Below are 14,644 nucleotides of genomic sequence, written 5' to 3'. Positions count from 1 at the left end.
AGGCGGGGACTTTGTCTTATCCAAGATGGAGGCTCTGGCGTGCCTGTCGGGCCCTGAGGAGCTGGAGGACGCGGCCCACGCCGGGGCCTTGCTCCGGGAGCTCAAGTCCTTCTACGACGCGCGGCTGCTGGTGGACGTGACGCTGGAGGTGGACGGCGGCAGCCGCTTCCTGTGCAACCGCAACGTGCTGGCGGCGGCCAGCCCTTACTTTCGGAGCATGTTCACGGGCGGCCTGTTCGAGAGCAAGCAGCAGAGCGTCACCATCCACGACGTGGACTCGGACTCGATGGCGCTCATCATCGACTACTGCTACACGGGCCGCGTCACCGTGTGCGAGGCCAGCGTGCAGAAACTCTACGTGGCCGCCAACATGCTGCAGCTCGAGTACGTCCGGCAAGCCTGCGCCGCCTTCATGGCCCGGCGACTCGACCTCTACAACTGCGCCGGCATCTTAAAGGTGAGCGGCCGGCCCCGGCGGGGGCCCAGCGCACGGGCGGTGTGTGTGTGTGTGTGTGTGTGCGCGGAGCCTTCCGCTTACTGGGATGGGAGTCCCCCGAAACTGTCACTTAATCCACAAGGGGAGAGGGAGAGAGAGACATGAGTAAGACAAAGAGCAAAGTAATAGATTGGGGGGGGGGAGCTAACTTTTGAGGGGGTGAGAGTGGAACTAGGGAAGGTAAACTGGAAATAAAAATATTGACGGAGATAGAACAGCAGTGGGAAATATTTAAAACGGTGATCAGGAGAAATATGTTCCTCCAAAAAAAAAAGAACAAGCTAGCCAATAATGACACACATCATGGATGAACAAAGAGATCAGGATAAAATTGAAACTTAAAAAAAGGCATACTTTAAGTACATGGACAATAAAGGGGAGAATGACAAAAGGGAATATGAAGAGGTTAGGAAAGAAGTTTTTTTTTAAAAAAAACAATTAGGAAAGCAAAGAGGAACTAAGAATTGAAATTATCAAAGACTGTAAAAAGAAATAGCAAAGTATTCTACAGACACATAAATAACAAAAGAAAAATTAAGATAAGGATAGGGCCACTAAGGGATGCACAAGATAAACTCACACGTGAAATGGCAGAAATATTGAATAATTATTTTGCCTCAGTATTTACCAAGGAGACTACCAAGGTGGATATGACATTAGAAGAAGAGATCAAAAAGGATATCAATACATTTAAGGTAGAAATGAAGGAGATAATAAACTAGACAAATTTAAAGAGGATAAGACCCCTGATCCGGATTGCATCCACACATACTCATAGATACTAGGGAAGAACTAGCAGAGGCACTAGGGAAAAGTGCCAGAGGACTGGTGGACAGTTAACGTTGTCCCTATATTTAAAAGGGGAGATAGAACAAATCCAGGGAACTATAGACCAGTTAGCTTAATGTCGGTGGTAGGAAAGATAGTGGAATCTTTACTCGGATGCAATAGAAAAACATCTAGGAACCAAAAACTATAATAAAGAACAGTCAGCACTGATTTCAAAAGGGAGGGTCTTGCTTGACCAACCTTATTGAATTCTTTGAAGAAGTAACAAAGAATAGACAAGGGTGCCATATGGTAGACTCATGGCTAAGGTCAGAGCATGTGGAGTCGGGACAGGGAGCACCATGGATAGCAAACTGGCTACAAAACAGAAAACAGAGAGTAGGGGTTAAGGGTAGCTACTCAGACTGGAGGAAGGTAGGAAGTGGTGTTCCACAGGGATCGGTGCTGGGACCACTGTTGTTCACAATTTATATAAATGATTTGGACTTGGGGATCGGAAGTATAATATCAAAATTTGCAGACGACACCAAATTTGGGGGTGTAGTTAATACTGAGGAGGACTGCAAGAAGATATTAAGAAATATGCAGAATGGGTGTGTAAATGGCAAATGAATTTCAATATAGATAAGAGTGATGTGGTGCATTTTAGTAGGGAGGCTACCTACTCCTTGGACAATAAGTCTAAATGGGGTCGAGGAGAAAAGGGATCTGGGGTACAGATTCACAGATCATTAAAAGGAGCAACGCAGGTTAACAAAGCTCCTCCTGCAAGATGTGGGAAGTCATGGACACTACCAGTGTCCCTGCCGACCATGTGTGCGGGAAGTGTGTCCACCTGCAGCTACTGACCGATCGTATCTCGGAGCTGGAGCTGCGGGTGGACTCACTGTGGAGCATCCGCGATGCAGAGAAACTCGTGGATAGCACGTTTAGCGAGTTGGTCACACCGCAGGTAAAGGGTATACAGGCAGGAAGTGAATGGGTGACCACCAGGAAGAGTAAGAGATGCAGGCAGGTAGTGCAGGGGTCCCCTGTGTCCATCCCCCTCTCAAACAGATATGCCACTTTGGATGCTGTTGGGGGGGATGACTTATCAGGGGAAGGCAGCAGCAGCCAACTTCCTGGCACCACGGGTAGCTCTGCTGCACAGGCTGGGAGGAAAAAGAGTGGCAGAGCTATAGTGATAGGGGACTCAATTGTAAGGGGAATAGACAGGCGTTTCTGCGGCCGCAACCGAGACTCCAGGATGGTGTGTTGCCTCCCTGGTGCAAGGATCAAGGATGTCTCGGAGCGGCTACAGAACATTTTGGAGGGGGAGGGCGAACAGCCAGCTGTCGTGGTGCACATAGGCACCAACGATATAGGTAAAAAAGGGGATGAGGTCCTAAAAGCAGAATATAGGGAGTTAGGAGGTAAATTAAAAAATAGGACCTCAAAGGTAGTAATCTCAGGATTGCTGCCAGTGCCACGTGCTAGTCAGAGTAGAAATAGGAGGATATTTCAAATGAATACGTGGCTAGAGGAATGGTGCAAGGGGGAGGGATTCAAATTCCTGGGACACTGGAAACGGTTCTGGGGGAGGTGGGACCAGTACAAACCGGACGGTCTGCACCTGGGCAGGGCCGGGACCGCTGTCCTAGGAGGAGTGTTTGCTAGTGCTGTTGGGGAGGGTTTAAACTAAAGTGGCAGGGGGTTGGGAACCTGAGCAGGGAGAGAGAGGAAAGCGTAACAGGAAGGGACAGAAGGTATGGAGTAATAGGTAAAGTGTTAAAAAAGGAAAAAGCAGGAACTAAGCGTCACAAAACAGATTTGAAAGTTCTTTATCTGAATGCACGTAGCATTCGTAATAAAATGGACGAGTTAACGGCACAAATAACTACGTATGGGTATGATCTTGTGGCCATTACAGAAACATGGCTGCAGGGTGACAACGACTGGGAATTAAATATGCCAGGGTATTTAACAATCAGGAAGGACAGGCAGGAAGGAAGGGGAGGTGGGGTGGCTATGTTAATAAAGGAAGGAATCACTGTAATACAGAGAAATGATATTGGGACAAAGCATCAAGATAATGAAACAGTTTGGGTGGAGATAAGGAATAATAAGGGAAAAAAAACATTAGTGGGCGTAGTATATAGGCCTCCTAATAGTTGCAACTCTGCTGGAAGAAGTATTAATCAGGAGATAGTCGGGGCATGTAATAAGGGAACAGCCATAATTATGGGGGATTTTAATTATCATATTAACTGGACAAATCAAATTGGGCAGAGCAGCCTTGAGGACGAGTTCATTGAGTGCATCAGGGATGGATTTCTTGAGCAGTATGTAACTGATCCTACAAGGGGGCAGGCAACCTTGGACCTGGTCCTGTGTAATGAGTCAGGATTAATTAATAATGTCCTAGTTAAGGATCCCCTTGGAACGAGCGACCACAACATGGTTGAATTCCATATCCAATTAGAGGGTGAGAAGGTTGATTCTCAAACAAGCGTACTGAGCTTGAATAAAGGAGACTATGATGGTATGAGAGCGGAATTGATTAAAGTGGACTGGGAAAATAGATTAAAGGGTAAGACGGTACATGAGCAGTGGTGTTCATTTAGGGAGTTATTTTACAACTTTCAAAATAAATATATTCCACTGAGGAAAAAAGGGTGTAAAAGAAATGACAGCCACCCGTGGCTAAGTAAAGAAATCAAGGATAGTATCCGACTAAAAACAAGGACATATAAGGTAGCCAAACTTAGTGGGAGGATAGAAGATTGGGAATTCTTCAAAAGACAGCAAAAAGTAACTAAAGGATTGATTAAGAAAGGGAAGTTAGATTATGAAAAGAAATTAGCAAAAAATATAAAAACAGATAGCAAGAGTTTCTAATGTTATATAAAAAGAAAAAGGGTGGCTAAGGCAAACATAGGTCCCTTAGAGGATGAGACTGGGAAATTAATGGTGGGAAACATGGAGATGGCAAAAATGCTGAACAAATATTTTGTTTCAGTCTTTACAGTAGAGGACACTAAGAATATCCCAACACTGGACAAACAGGGGACTCTCGGGGGGGGGGGGGGGGGGGGGAGGAGCTAAATACGATTAAAATCACTCAAGAGATGGTACTCAGTAAAATAATGGGACTCAAGGCGGATAAATCCCCTGGACCTGATGGCTTCCATCCTAGGGTCTTGAGGGAAGTGGCAGTAGGGATTGTGGATGCTTTGGTGATAGTTTTCCAAAATTCCCTGGACTCAGGAGAGGTCCCGGCAGATTGGAAAACTGCTAATGTAACACCGTTATTTAAAAAGGGTAGTAGGCAGAAGGCTGGAAATTATAGGCCAGTTAGCTTAACATCTGTGGTGGGTAAAATTTTGGAGTCTATTATTAAGGAGACAGTAACGGAACATTTAGATAAGCATAATTTAATAGGACAAAGTCAGCATGGCTTTATGAAGGGGAAGTCATGTCTGACAAATTTGCTTGAGTTCTTCGAGGATATAACGTATAGGGTGGATAAAGGGGAACCAGTGGACGTAGTGTATTTAGACTTCCAGAAGGCATTCGACAAGGTGCCACATAAAAGATTATTACTTAAGATAAAAAATCACGGGATTGGGGGTAATATTCTGGCATGGGTGGAGGATTGGTTATCAAACATGAAGCAGAGAGTTGGGATAAATGGTTCATTTTCGGACTGGCAACCAGTAACCAGTGGTGTTCCACTGGGGTCGGTGCTGGGTCCCCAACTCTTTACAATCTATATTAACAATTTGGAGGAGGGGACCGAGTGCAACATATCAAAATTTGCAGATGATACAAAGATGGGAGGGAAAGTAGAGAGTGAGGAGGACATAAAAAACCTGCAAGGGGATATAGACAGGCTGGGTGAGTGGGCGGAGATTTGGCAGATGCAATATAATATTGGAAAATGTGAGGTTATGCACTTTGGCAGGAAAAATCAGAGAGCAAGTTATTTTCTTAATGGCGAGAGACTGGAAAGTACTGCAGTACAAAGGGATCTGGGGGTCCTAGTGCAAGAAAATCAAAAAGTTGGTATGCAGGTGCAGCAGGTGATCAAGAAAGCCAACGGAATGTTGGCTTTTATTGCTAGGGGGATAGAATATAAAAACAAGGAGGTATTGCTGCAGTTATATAAGGTATTGGTGAGACCGCACCTGGAATACTGCATACAGTTTTGGTCTCCATACTTAAGAAAAGACATACTTGCTCTCGAGGCAGTACAAAGAAGGTTCACTCGGTTAATCCCGGGGATGAGGGGGCGGACATATGAGGAGAGGTTGAGTAGATTGGGACTCTACTCATTGGAGTTCAGAAGAATGAGAGGCGATCTTATTGAAACATATAAGATTGTGAAGGGTCTTGATCGGGTGGATGCGGTAAGGATGTTCCCAAAGATGGGTGAAACTAGAACTAGGGGGCATAATCTTAGAATAAGGGGCTGCTCTTTCAAAACTGAGATGAGGAGAAACTTCTTCACTCAGAGGGTGGTAGGTCTGTGGAATTTGCTGCCCCAGGAAGCTGTGGAAGCTACATCATTAGATAAATTTAAAACAGAAATAGACAGTTTCCTAGAAGTAAAGGGAATTAGGGGTTATGGGGAGCGGGCAGGAAATTGGACATGAAGCTGAGTTCGGATCGGTCAATGCCCTGTGGGTGGCGGAGAGGGCCCAGGGGCTATGTGGCCGGGTCCTGCTCCGACTTCTTGTGTTCTTTAGATTTGTGGTTGGGATCAGATCAGCCATGATCTTATTGAATGGCGGAGCAGGCTCGAGGGGCCGATTGGCCTACTCCTGCTCCAATTTCTTATGTTCTTATGTTCTTAAGCCATTAAAAATGCAAACAAAGCACTGGGGTTCATCTCTAGAGTAATATACAAAAGCAGAGGAGTTATGTTAAACTTGTTTAGAATCTTGGTTAGACCACGCTTAGTGGAAAGTGCAAAAAAGATTTACAAGGATGATACCAGAACTGAGGGTACAACTATCGGGAACGACTGAACAGGCTGGGGCTCTTTTCTATAGAAAGAGAAGACTGAGGGGTGACCTAATAGAGGCCCATAAAATTACAATAGGTTTTGATAGGGTGGATGTAGAGAAGATGATTCTACTAGTGGGGGAATTGAGGAGAAACTTCTTTACTCAGGGAGTGGTGAGAATGTGTCACTCTGCCACATTGAGTAGTTGAGGCAAATAGCATAATCCATTTTAAGGAGAATCTAGATAAGTACATGAGGGATATTCCAATAGCTTGTTCAATGGGTTAGGGTACGTATTCCAGTAGCTGGCTCGGTGGGTACGTATTCCAGTAGCTGGCTCGGTGGGTACGTATTCCAGTAGCTGGCTCGGTGGGTACGTATTCCAGTAGCTGGCTCGGTGGGTACGTATTCCAGTAGCTGGCTCGGTGGGTACGTATTCCAGTAGCTGGCTCGGTGGGTACGTATTCCAGTAGCTGGCTCGGTGGGTACGTATTCCAGTAGCTGGCTCGGTGGGTACGTATTCCAGTAGCTGGCTCGGTGGGTACGTATTCCAGTAGCTGGCTCGGTGGGTACGTATTCCAGTAGCTGGCTCGGTGGGTACGTATTCCAGTAGCTGGCTCGGTGGGTACGTATTCCAGTAGCTGGCTCGGTGGGTACGTATTCCAGTAGCTGGCTCGGTGGGTACGTATTCCAGTAGCTGGCTCGGTGGGTACGTATTCCAGTAGCTGGCTCGGTGGGTACGTATTCCAGTAGCTTGCTCGGTGGGTACGTATTCCAGTAGCTTGCTCGGTGGGTACGTATTCCAGTAGCTTGCTTCCAGGCTGATATTTACCTCATAAATGAGTATTAAGAAGTCCTGAAACAAGTTATTGTTTCAAGGCTAAATATTAAAAATAAAAAATAGGTTATTAAAATTGTTTCAAGGCTGGATATTGTTTATCATTGCTGTCGATTGTTCCTGCCTATCAGTACTCATTTCAACTTTGCTCTGGGTGTTTTTCTGTACAAAAGCAGTTGTTCTATTTCTAAGACCCATAACTGCATAATCCTGTGAGGTACAAACTGGATAACAATAATTAAGTGGCATCGCTGTCATGAGCTGAATTGTTTTTCTGAATTCCCTTGTAGTTATCTAAAGTCATAAGACACTAAGGTTACTTCCAAATTGCACATTTACTATTAGCTGGGTTATATTTTTAACTTCAGAAACCTTAATGGATTTTTAACTTCAGAAACCTAAATCTAAACGGTCAATAATCACTAAGCAATATCAACAAAATCGAACATTTCCCCATGGTGACACTTCATATTGATACTCCTTTAAAGATGGGGTGGGCCAGGCAGCTTTTAATATTACACATGCATCTAGATCGCCAACGTTCTACCTGAGCCAAACCTACCAGAGTGATTATGGGGGTGGAGGGATTGGATTATGAGAAGCGATTATGGAAATTGGGCGTGTTCTCACTGGAAAGAAGAAGGTTGAAAGGTGATATGATTGCTGTTTTTCGGATTTGAAAGGGACTAAATAATGTAGACCATGACAAGCTACTTCAGTGCCCATAAGACCCCATCAGATCCCATCAAGAGGATCCCGTCTGCGCTTGAAGGGGGGTAAATTCAAAACTGATTTGTGGAAACATTGTTTCACTGAGTGAGTGGTCAATCTATGGAATAGACTCCCTATCAAGATGGTGGAAGCAGATAGTATTGATTCATTCAAATGCAAAATAAATGGATTTCTTTCAGAAAATAACATTTTGGGATACAGTATATGGGTAATCTGAGACATGAGATGTGGTAAGTGTAACAGGCTTGGGAGGAACAGGTGACTTTGGACCTATGGTTCCCAAAGCTCTCCACCACTGGGATTTTCCTCACCTCATGTCTGGGTCTGTTGTAGACTGATTGATAGAGATTGATTGCTATGATTAGTCAACAACTCCATTATCGTTGGATCATGCGATTACCAGGATGGCGGTAGAACTAGATGGACCTTGGTCTTTTTTCGTCTAGCAATTCCCATGTTCCTAAAGGAATGTATTTTTAAACCTGTTGTGGATTGTTCAGCTTTTATGTGTTTTTGAATCTCTCTGCTTGCTCCAGTTGGTAGTCATGTTGTTGCCCCATTATAGACTTGAGCACGTAATCTAGGCTGACACTTCAGTGAAGTACTGAGGGAGTGCTGCATTGTTGGTGATGGCATCTTTCACATCAAATGTTAAACCGTGGCTCAAGCTGCCTTCTCATTATTTAAAGAAGGGAAGGCAGTTCTTACAAACATTCATCCAACACCCAACCCCGCCAAAATAGATTGAGTGGAAATTCCACTCATTGTGGGATCTTGCTGTGTGCAAATGACTGCTGCTTTTCCCTACGTAACTGCAGTGACCACACTTCAAATAGTACTTGATTAGCTGTGAGACATCTTGAGGATGTGAAAGGTGCAATATAATGCAAATTGTAAAACTCTGTTTGACTACATAAAGATGTATTTGTCAGACCTGTAACTATGCTGTTCTTACCTTTTAGTTTGCAGATGCTTTTGACAACTTGGAGCTGAAAGAGAAGGCGCTTGCTTTCATCGCACGCAACTTGCAACATTTGTGCAGAACAGAGGAATTGTGTGAGCTTTCACCTGAGCAGATGAAAGAAATCCTAAAGCTGGACACGTTGGATGTTGACAGTGAGAGGAAGGTGTGCACAGTTGCAATTCAGTGGATTGAAGCAAATATCAGTGAGCGTGCTGCACATGCACTGGAGGTACTGAAGTGTGTGAGGTGGTACCATTTCAGTGAGAAGGACAGAGTGTACATCGATGCACTTAAATCTCAGCCCTTTGTTAAAAATAAGCCGCTTGGCTCCATTGTAGATGACCTTTCTGCACCCAAAGGTGTTGATGTGCCCGCTACTCTGCTAAACTCTTCAAAGAGGATTGGATTTAGCGCTAAGGAGATGGTTATATTCTTTGGCCATCGCAAGGAGCCTTTCCTCTGTTATGATCCATATTCTGGTGATATTTATACAATGACTTCACCTTTGACTAGTCCTGCTCTTACCAAGTCGATCAGTTCACTTGCTGTCTGTGTTTCACCAGACAATGATGTGTTTTTGGCAGCACAGCCAACCAAACAGCTCTGGGTATATAATGCAGTTCAGAACAGCTGGCAACAACTTGCAGAGCGACTGCTAGCAAGAGAGGGGATGGATGTTGCCTACCTGAATGGATATATTTACATCCTGGGTGGTCGAGACCCGTCCACAGGCCTGAAGATTAAGGAGGTTGAGTGTTACAGTATTCAGAGAAACCAGTGGATTTTTGTGGCTCCCCTGCCTCATGCATTGCACTCATTTGAACTGATTACAGTCGGAGACTGCTTGTACGCAGTTAATAATAAGAGGATGTTGTGCTATGTGCCAGAGAGGAATCAGTGGCTGAACTGTGCTTCCTTAAAACGGAGTGAGTTCCAGGAAGCTTGTGTTTTCAATGATGAAATCTATTGTATTTGTGACATTCCGGTCATGAAGGTTTACAACCCTTCGAGGGGTGAATGGCGAAAGATTAGTGATATCCCTATCGATGCCAACATCCACAACTTTCAAGTAGTTTGTCATGGCAACAAACTGCTTCTCATAACCACCACAGTCCCACAGTGGAAGAAGAACAGAGTGACCGTTCATCAGTATGATGCAAACGGTGATCAGTGGGTCAACATTGGTACAATGTTGGGATTGCTGCACTATGACAGTGACTTCATATGCCTTTCAGCCCGTCTGTACCCTTCGTGCCTAGAGCCTGGGCAGAGTTTTATTAGTGAGGAAGATGATGTCCGCAGTGAGTCGAGTGCAGACTGGGATTTTGAAGGTTCCAGTGATATTGACTCAGAGTCGGGGAGCTCAAGTTCGTTTTCGGATGACGATTGGCAGCCACCAGAAGGACTAAGAGTTGAAAGAATACAGCAAAATGGCCACTCAGTCCCTCCAGACAATAGAGCGCCTCATATCAATGGCCAGATTGGGAACTAACCGGCTCCATTTTAAATGGTCATTAATGAGATGAATCAAAAATAGTAAAAATAATTAGTATTTTTTTCTGATTGTTGCAGATACAGTAGTTTTTGGACAAATACAGACGGTTATATTTTTTGCAGTACATGTTAAAATGTCTTTGGAGGAACTGGAATAATAAAAAAAAAATTGCATTGAAAACTTTTTCTTACTGGCAGATACACCGTGAGTTTGCTTTGCTTTCTACTCCAGCCTTTTCCAAATGGGCTACACTGTTTTTAAATCAATGATTAAGATAGTTTAAATATATTCAAAATTCTCCTCAGTAAAAATGGAGGTCTGAGGGTTATGTGTGATAGCTCTTTGCTTTTATACTGCACACCTGTGTATGATGCTTCTTGGAATCTCAAAAATCTTGTACAATAAATGCACTCGGAAGACGTTTACAGTTTGGATGCTGCTGAATTCATGAAGAATTGGTAATGTAAAAGGGCAGTTTCAACTGGAATGGCCTGGTGATTTTAAGAAACGCAGTGGAATTGGTTTCGCACAAGCCTTCAGGAGCTACTGGCTCTAGTTTGTTTAAGGAGAACCCTCAGCTTTCAGGAGTAAGAAGAAACACAGAGTTTTATCCTGCAAGTTTTACATGGGTTATTTGTCGCCTTTAATGAGGTTGAGTAAGCTGGCAAGTTCATGGTGTTGCAAATTGAAAGTATGCAGACTTGATGATGGGTTAAATAGTCCTGTTTCATACCTCCCTTGTGTAACCCAATTACACTCCATGAGAATTCTTTTATGAAAGTGGTCATTGAAAACTTAGTGATGGTGTTAATGTTCACATTCTTGAGAAATTTATCACCATGTTGGAAGTCTTTCATAATATCTTTGCATAAACTTGTAACCAGTTTTGTTTTTCTGAAAGAACAATCTAAATGATGATGATAATGGAGATCTTTCTCTTGAACCTGGCTGCATGAGGTACAGCATCAAAAGTACAAATCTACCTAAGGAAATATGTGCAAACGTATAAGTTTACAGCACAGGAGGCCATTTGGCTCATTGTGTCAGTGCTGGTTCTGGTTCTTAACAAGGGAAGTCCAAAACTAATCCCACTGCCCGTCCTCTGCTTCAAATACTTAACCTGAACCGATGCAATGGTCTCTGTCTCAACCTCTCTTTGTAGCAAAGCATTTCATGCTCCAATAAACATGTAAATATTTCTGTTAACCTCTCCTCACCATCTGAGTGACTATTTTAAAATGTTCTGAAACTGATCGAAGCAGACTAGAATAAAGAACATCGATCACGTGTCTGGTTAAAAGGAACAAGGCTTGGATGAGGAATAGCTATACATCTTTTAAATTATAAGTTTCATTTGCATTATCTGTTTTAGAATTCTCCCTCTTCTGTCAGCATGTTCTCAGTTAGAGGCACCGCGGTCACCAAATGGGTGGGCTCCTCTTGTCGCTTTATTCTGATATTGAAAGAGGTTTGGGAATTGTATGTGGGATTGAAACCTAAAGATATCAAATGATGTTTTGCTGTTTTTTTCTTTAAAAAGAAAAGGCAGTGGCTTTAGAACTAGATTTTGAAGTCCTTACTATTGCTTTTTTTAAAAATTGAATTATATAGCAATTTGAATTAAGCAATTGAATTTAAGAGTTTATTGGATTTAGAGTGCAAAAAAAATTGCGATAACTTTGATTGTGACTTTGGAGTAACAGGAGTTGACTATATTATTGAAATATGTGACCTTAACTGTTAAGCTTCTGTGTGAATGACCTGTTGAATTCATTGTGCTTCATTCTACCTCTGGTGCCTTGAGAGGTTCAGTCATTTTACAAGTTTTAAAGTTGGACAAATAGAAAATTTGGTGTTTCAAATGGATTTTTTGTGTGTTTTTTTTAAATCCTTTTTTAGATGCCTAAGAAGATTTGATTACTGCTTCCTGTGCTCACATCAAATTTCTCTGTGTTTATTTTAAACTGGTTACTAACTGCATTACAGTAGACAAATGGAGTTTTGTGGAAATTAACCCTTATCTGCCCCAATTTAAACTTGTTAAACATAAGTATTGAATAGTGTGTGTTTTAAGGAAGTATTTTCTGTTTATTAACCTGAACCGTACATGCAAACAGAAGACATATGAGCTACTGGTCAGTACTCCGCCTCACTCTTCCAAGATGCATCTTTCTGTGTAGTAGATCCTACCTGCCTGTGTTTTGTATAATAGGGGCGAGTTAAAGAATGTGTTTTGACTTTAAATAAATGTGCATGCATTAGTTTATTTAATTGAAAGGCCTTTTCCTGAAATTGGCCTGCTTCAGTCCAAGGTACAAAAGATTAAAAAATAATATGGTTTACAAAATCCTCACTGACTGTCCCAGCTTTCTGTGGGAGGTTTAATAATTTGTTAGTGCAAACATGAGGCAGTACAGAATGTTCAGATTGTTTAAAATACAGTTTAGGAAAGCAAATGTTTTTCAAGGCATAACATACAGTTTATGGTATTTTTGTAAAATGGCCTGTTATGTGATGGGCAATTAACCCATAGACATTCATGCTTCTTATCTGTAGTATTATCACTACTTTTAATAAAGAGTATCTTTTGTCTAAGATGAAAACGCCTGTGGAATGCAACACTTTTTACCTCCAGGCCCAGTATAACCCAGCCAGAAGCACAGCAAAAGCCCCTCTCCCACCTTCCCCCTCAGCCCCAATAATCTGCCTCAACACCATCCTCCGACTATTGTACCACAGTAAACGTTTTTACTTTCTGCACCTGCTGTCCTTATAACGTCTCTGAAAGATTGCCGAGTTGTGCTGAATTGAGTTATGCCATGATTGCATATCCATTAGAAGCTGGCTTGAAATTGCCTGCTTTTAAAATTCTTTTATGTGGGATCCTTAATACCATGAGAGAGGGAGAGATCTTGGACCGTTAGATCCCAGGACACAGTATTCTGTTTTAGTCGGTATAATAACTTCAATGTGTAAACACTACGTAATGTTACTGTCACTATCCCGTGCTCCATTTTCAAAAGCAGTGAGGATTTTAGGATAGAAAAACACTTTTAAGGCCCCCGCCCCCCTCTGTCAATTTTTTTTAAAGTATTGATTAATTGGACATTTTCAGTATCAAATTATGGCCAATTTTAAGTGAGAATTGCCTTCTTAAATGTTTGTAAACAAACCAGATGCAAGATGTAATCAATACTATCAAAATGTGTCATTGTATAATTGAAATGCTGTGTTGAAAATGATGCGCTCCTTTCTGTCCCCATATTAACTGAAGTTTACCCTGCACTTGTGAAAGTGGAGTTGAGAAAATGGGACTGGGTAGAAATAGTTATCTGGTTTCAAGGCTATTGTAATTGTCTAAAATTCATAGTGTGGCAGGCAGCCACTGATGGTGGGGGATCTTGCACATCAAATTTGGTGAATTTTGTCTCTGAGGAAGGTTGCTGGATATCACTTTTTTTAAAATGAGGCTGCTGTGTTTTGAAAACAAGCCCGATTGTGTTGGTTTGAAGTCGCCGATATTTAGTTGACTTGGAATCATGTAGTCACAGCAGCAGCACGAAAATACAAGTGTGACTGGCAACAGAGGATGTATTTATTGGGAGCTTTGTAAATAGCAAACAACTTTCAGTACCAAACCTTGCAGGTTTTTGTCTTTTTCCAGTAACTGTTTCTTTGCTACAGTATTACCAGACATAATTGCCAACAATGCCACTTAATAGTTGTTTTTTACCAATAACCAGAGCAATGTAAGTTGTCTGCTTTTCCCGACACTTCTGACCTCTTGTATCAGTATTTAATTGATAAGTCTAGATAATGGGCCTAGGTCATAATCCAGGACACCACCACAGTTGTTGAAGAATAGAGGAAAAGGTGAAGTAAGTAGGTAAATGGCAAGCTTGGGTTTTCAAATGTCAGTTCACATAATAAAGTTCTAGTTCATGTTATGAAATAGTAAATCCAAGACCAGGATAACCCACAAGATGCTTTCCTGTTGTCTTTAAGGGATGGTAATGCATTTATTACAAACTCTTTACCTGTGTGTGTGTGTGTGTGTGTGTACACTAACTGGTCCTAATAAATTGCTTAATGTTTTTATTGTGAATTTATCACTAGCTGATCTCCCCTACACTGATGTTAGACTGGCATTTCGGAGTGCTGTTGCTGGGCTCGAAGATCCATCACAGAACTAGAAGCCAGGCTGTGAGTAGGCAAAGCTGGGTATGATCACCTGCCCTGAAATGTGAATGTTTAAAGGACCATTGCTCCCAGAGTGATCTCTCTGAGGGGGATGGAGGGGTTTCTAGTGTGCGGGTGCAGCTTGAATTTCCTCAAAACACTTA

At 42.6% G+C, this 14,644-nt stretch overlaps 1 protein-coding gene across 1 annotated transcript; it reads left to right on the top strand.

Annotated features, from left to right (window-relative positions):
- kbtbd7 (kelch repeat and BTB (POZ) domain containing 7) lies at positions 1–11,507 on the top strand. The gene is made up of 2 exons (XM_067992482.1): positions 1–457; positions 8,805–11,507. Exons 1-2 carry the CDS (start codon positions 26–28, stop codon positions 10,296–10,298), a joined length of 1,926 nt encoding a protein of 641 aa, XP_067848583.1. The 5' UTR covers positions 1–25; the 3' UTR covers positions 10,299–11,507.
- Positions 11,508–14,644: the final 3,137 nt, after the last annotated feature.

The sequence above is a fragment of the Heptranchias perlo genome, chromosome 11 (assembly GCF_035084215.1).
Source record: "Heptranchias perlo isolate sHepPer1 chromosome 11, sHepPer1.hap1, whole genome shotgun sequence".
NCBI classification, from domain to species: domain Eukaryota; kingdom Metazoa; phylum Chordata; class Chondrichthyes; order Hexanchiformes; family Hexanchidae; genus Heptranchias; species Heptranchias perlo.
The sequence above is the reverse complement of the archived record's forward strand: the minus strand, read 5'-3'. Positions and strand labels throughout refer to the sequence as shown.

Excerpts from the sequence above, each read along its gene's own strand:
- kbtbd7 (XM_067992482.1), top strand. The coding sequence starts at position 26 with ATGGAGGCTCTGGCGTGCCTGTCGGGCCCTGAGGAGCTGGAGGACGCG. Across the intron at positions 458-8,804 it reads ACTGCGCCGGCATCTTAAAG|TTTGCAGATGCTTTTGACAA; the intron begins GTGAGCGGCCGG and ends CTTACCTTTTAG.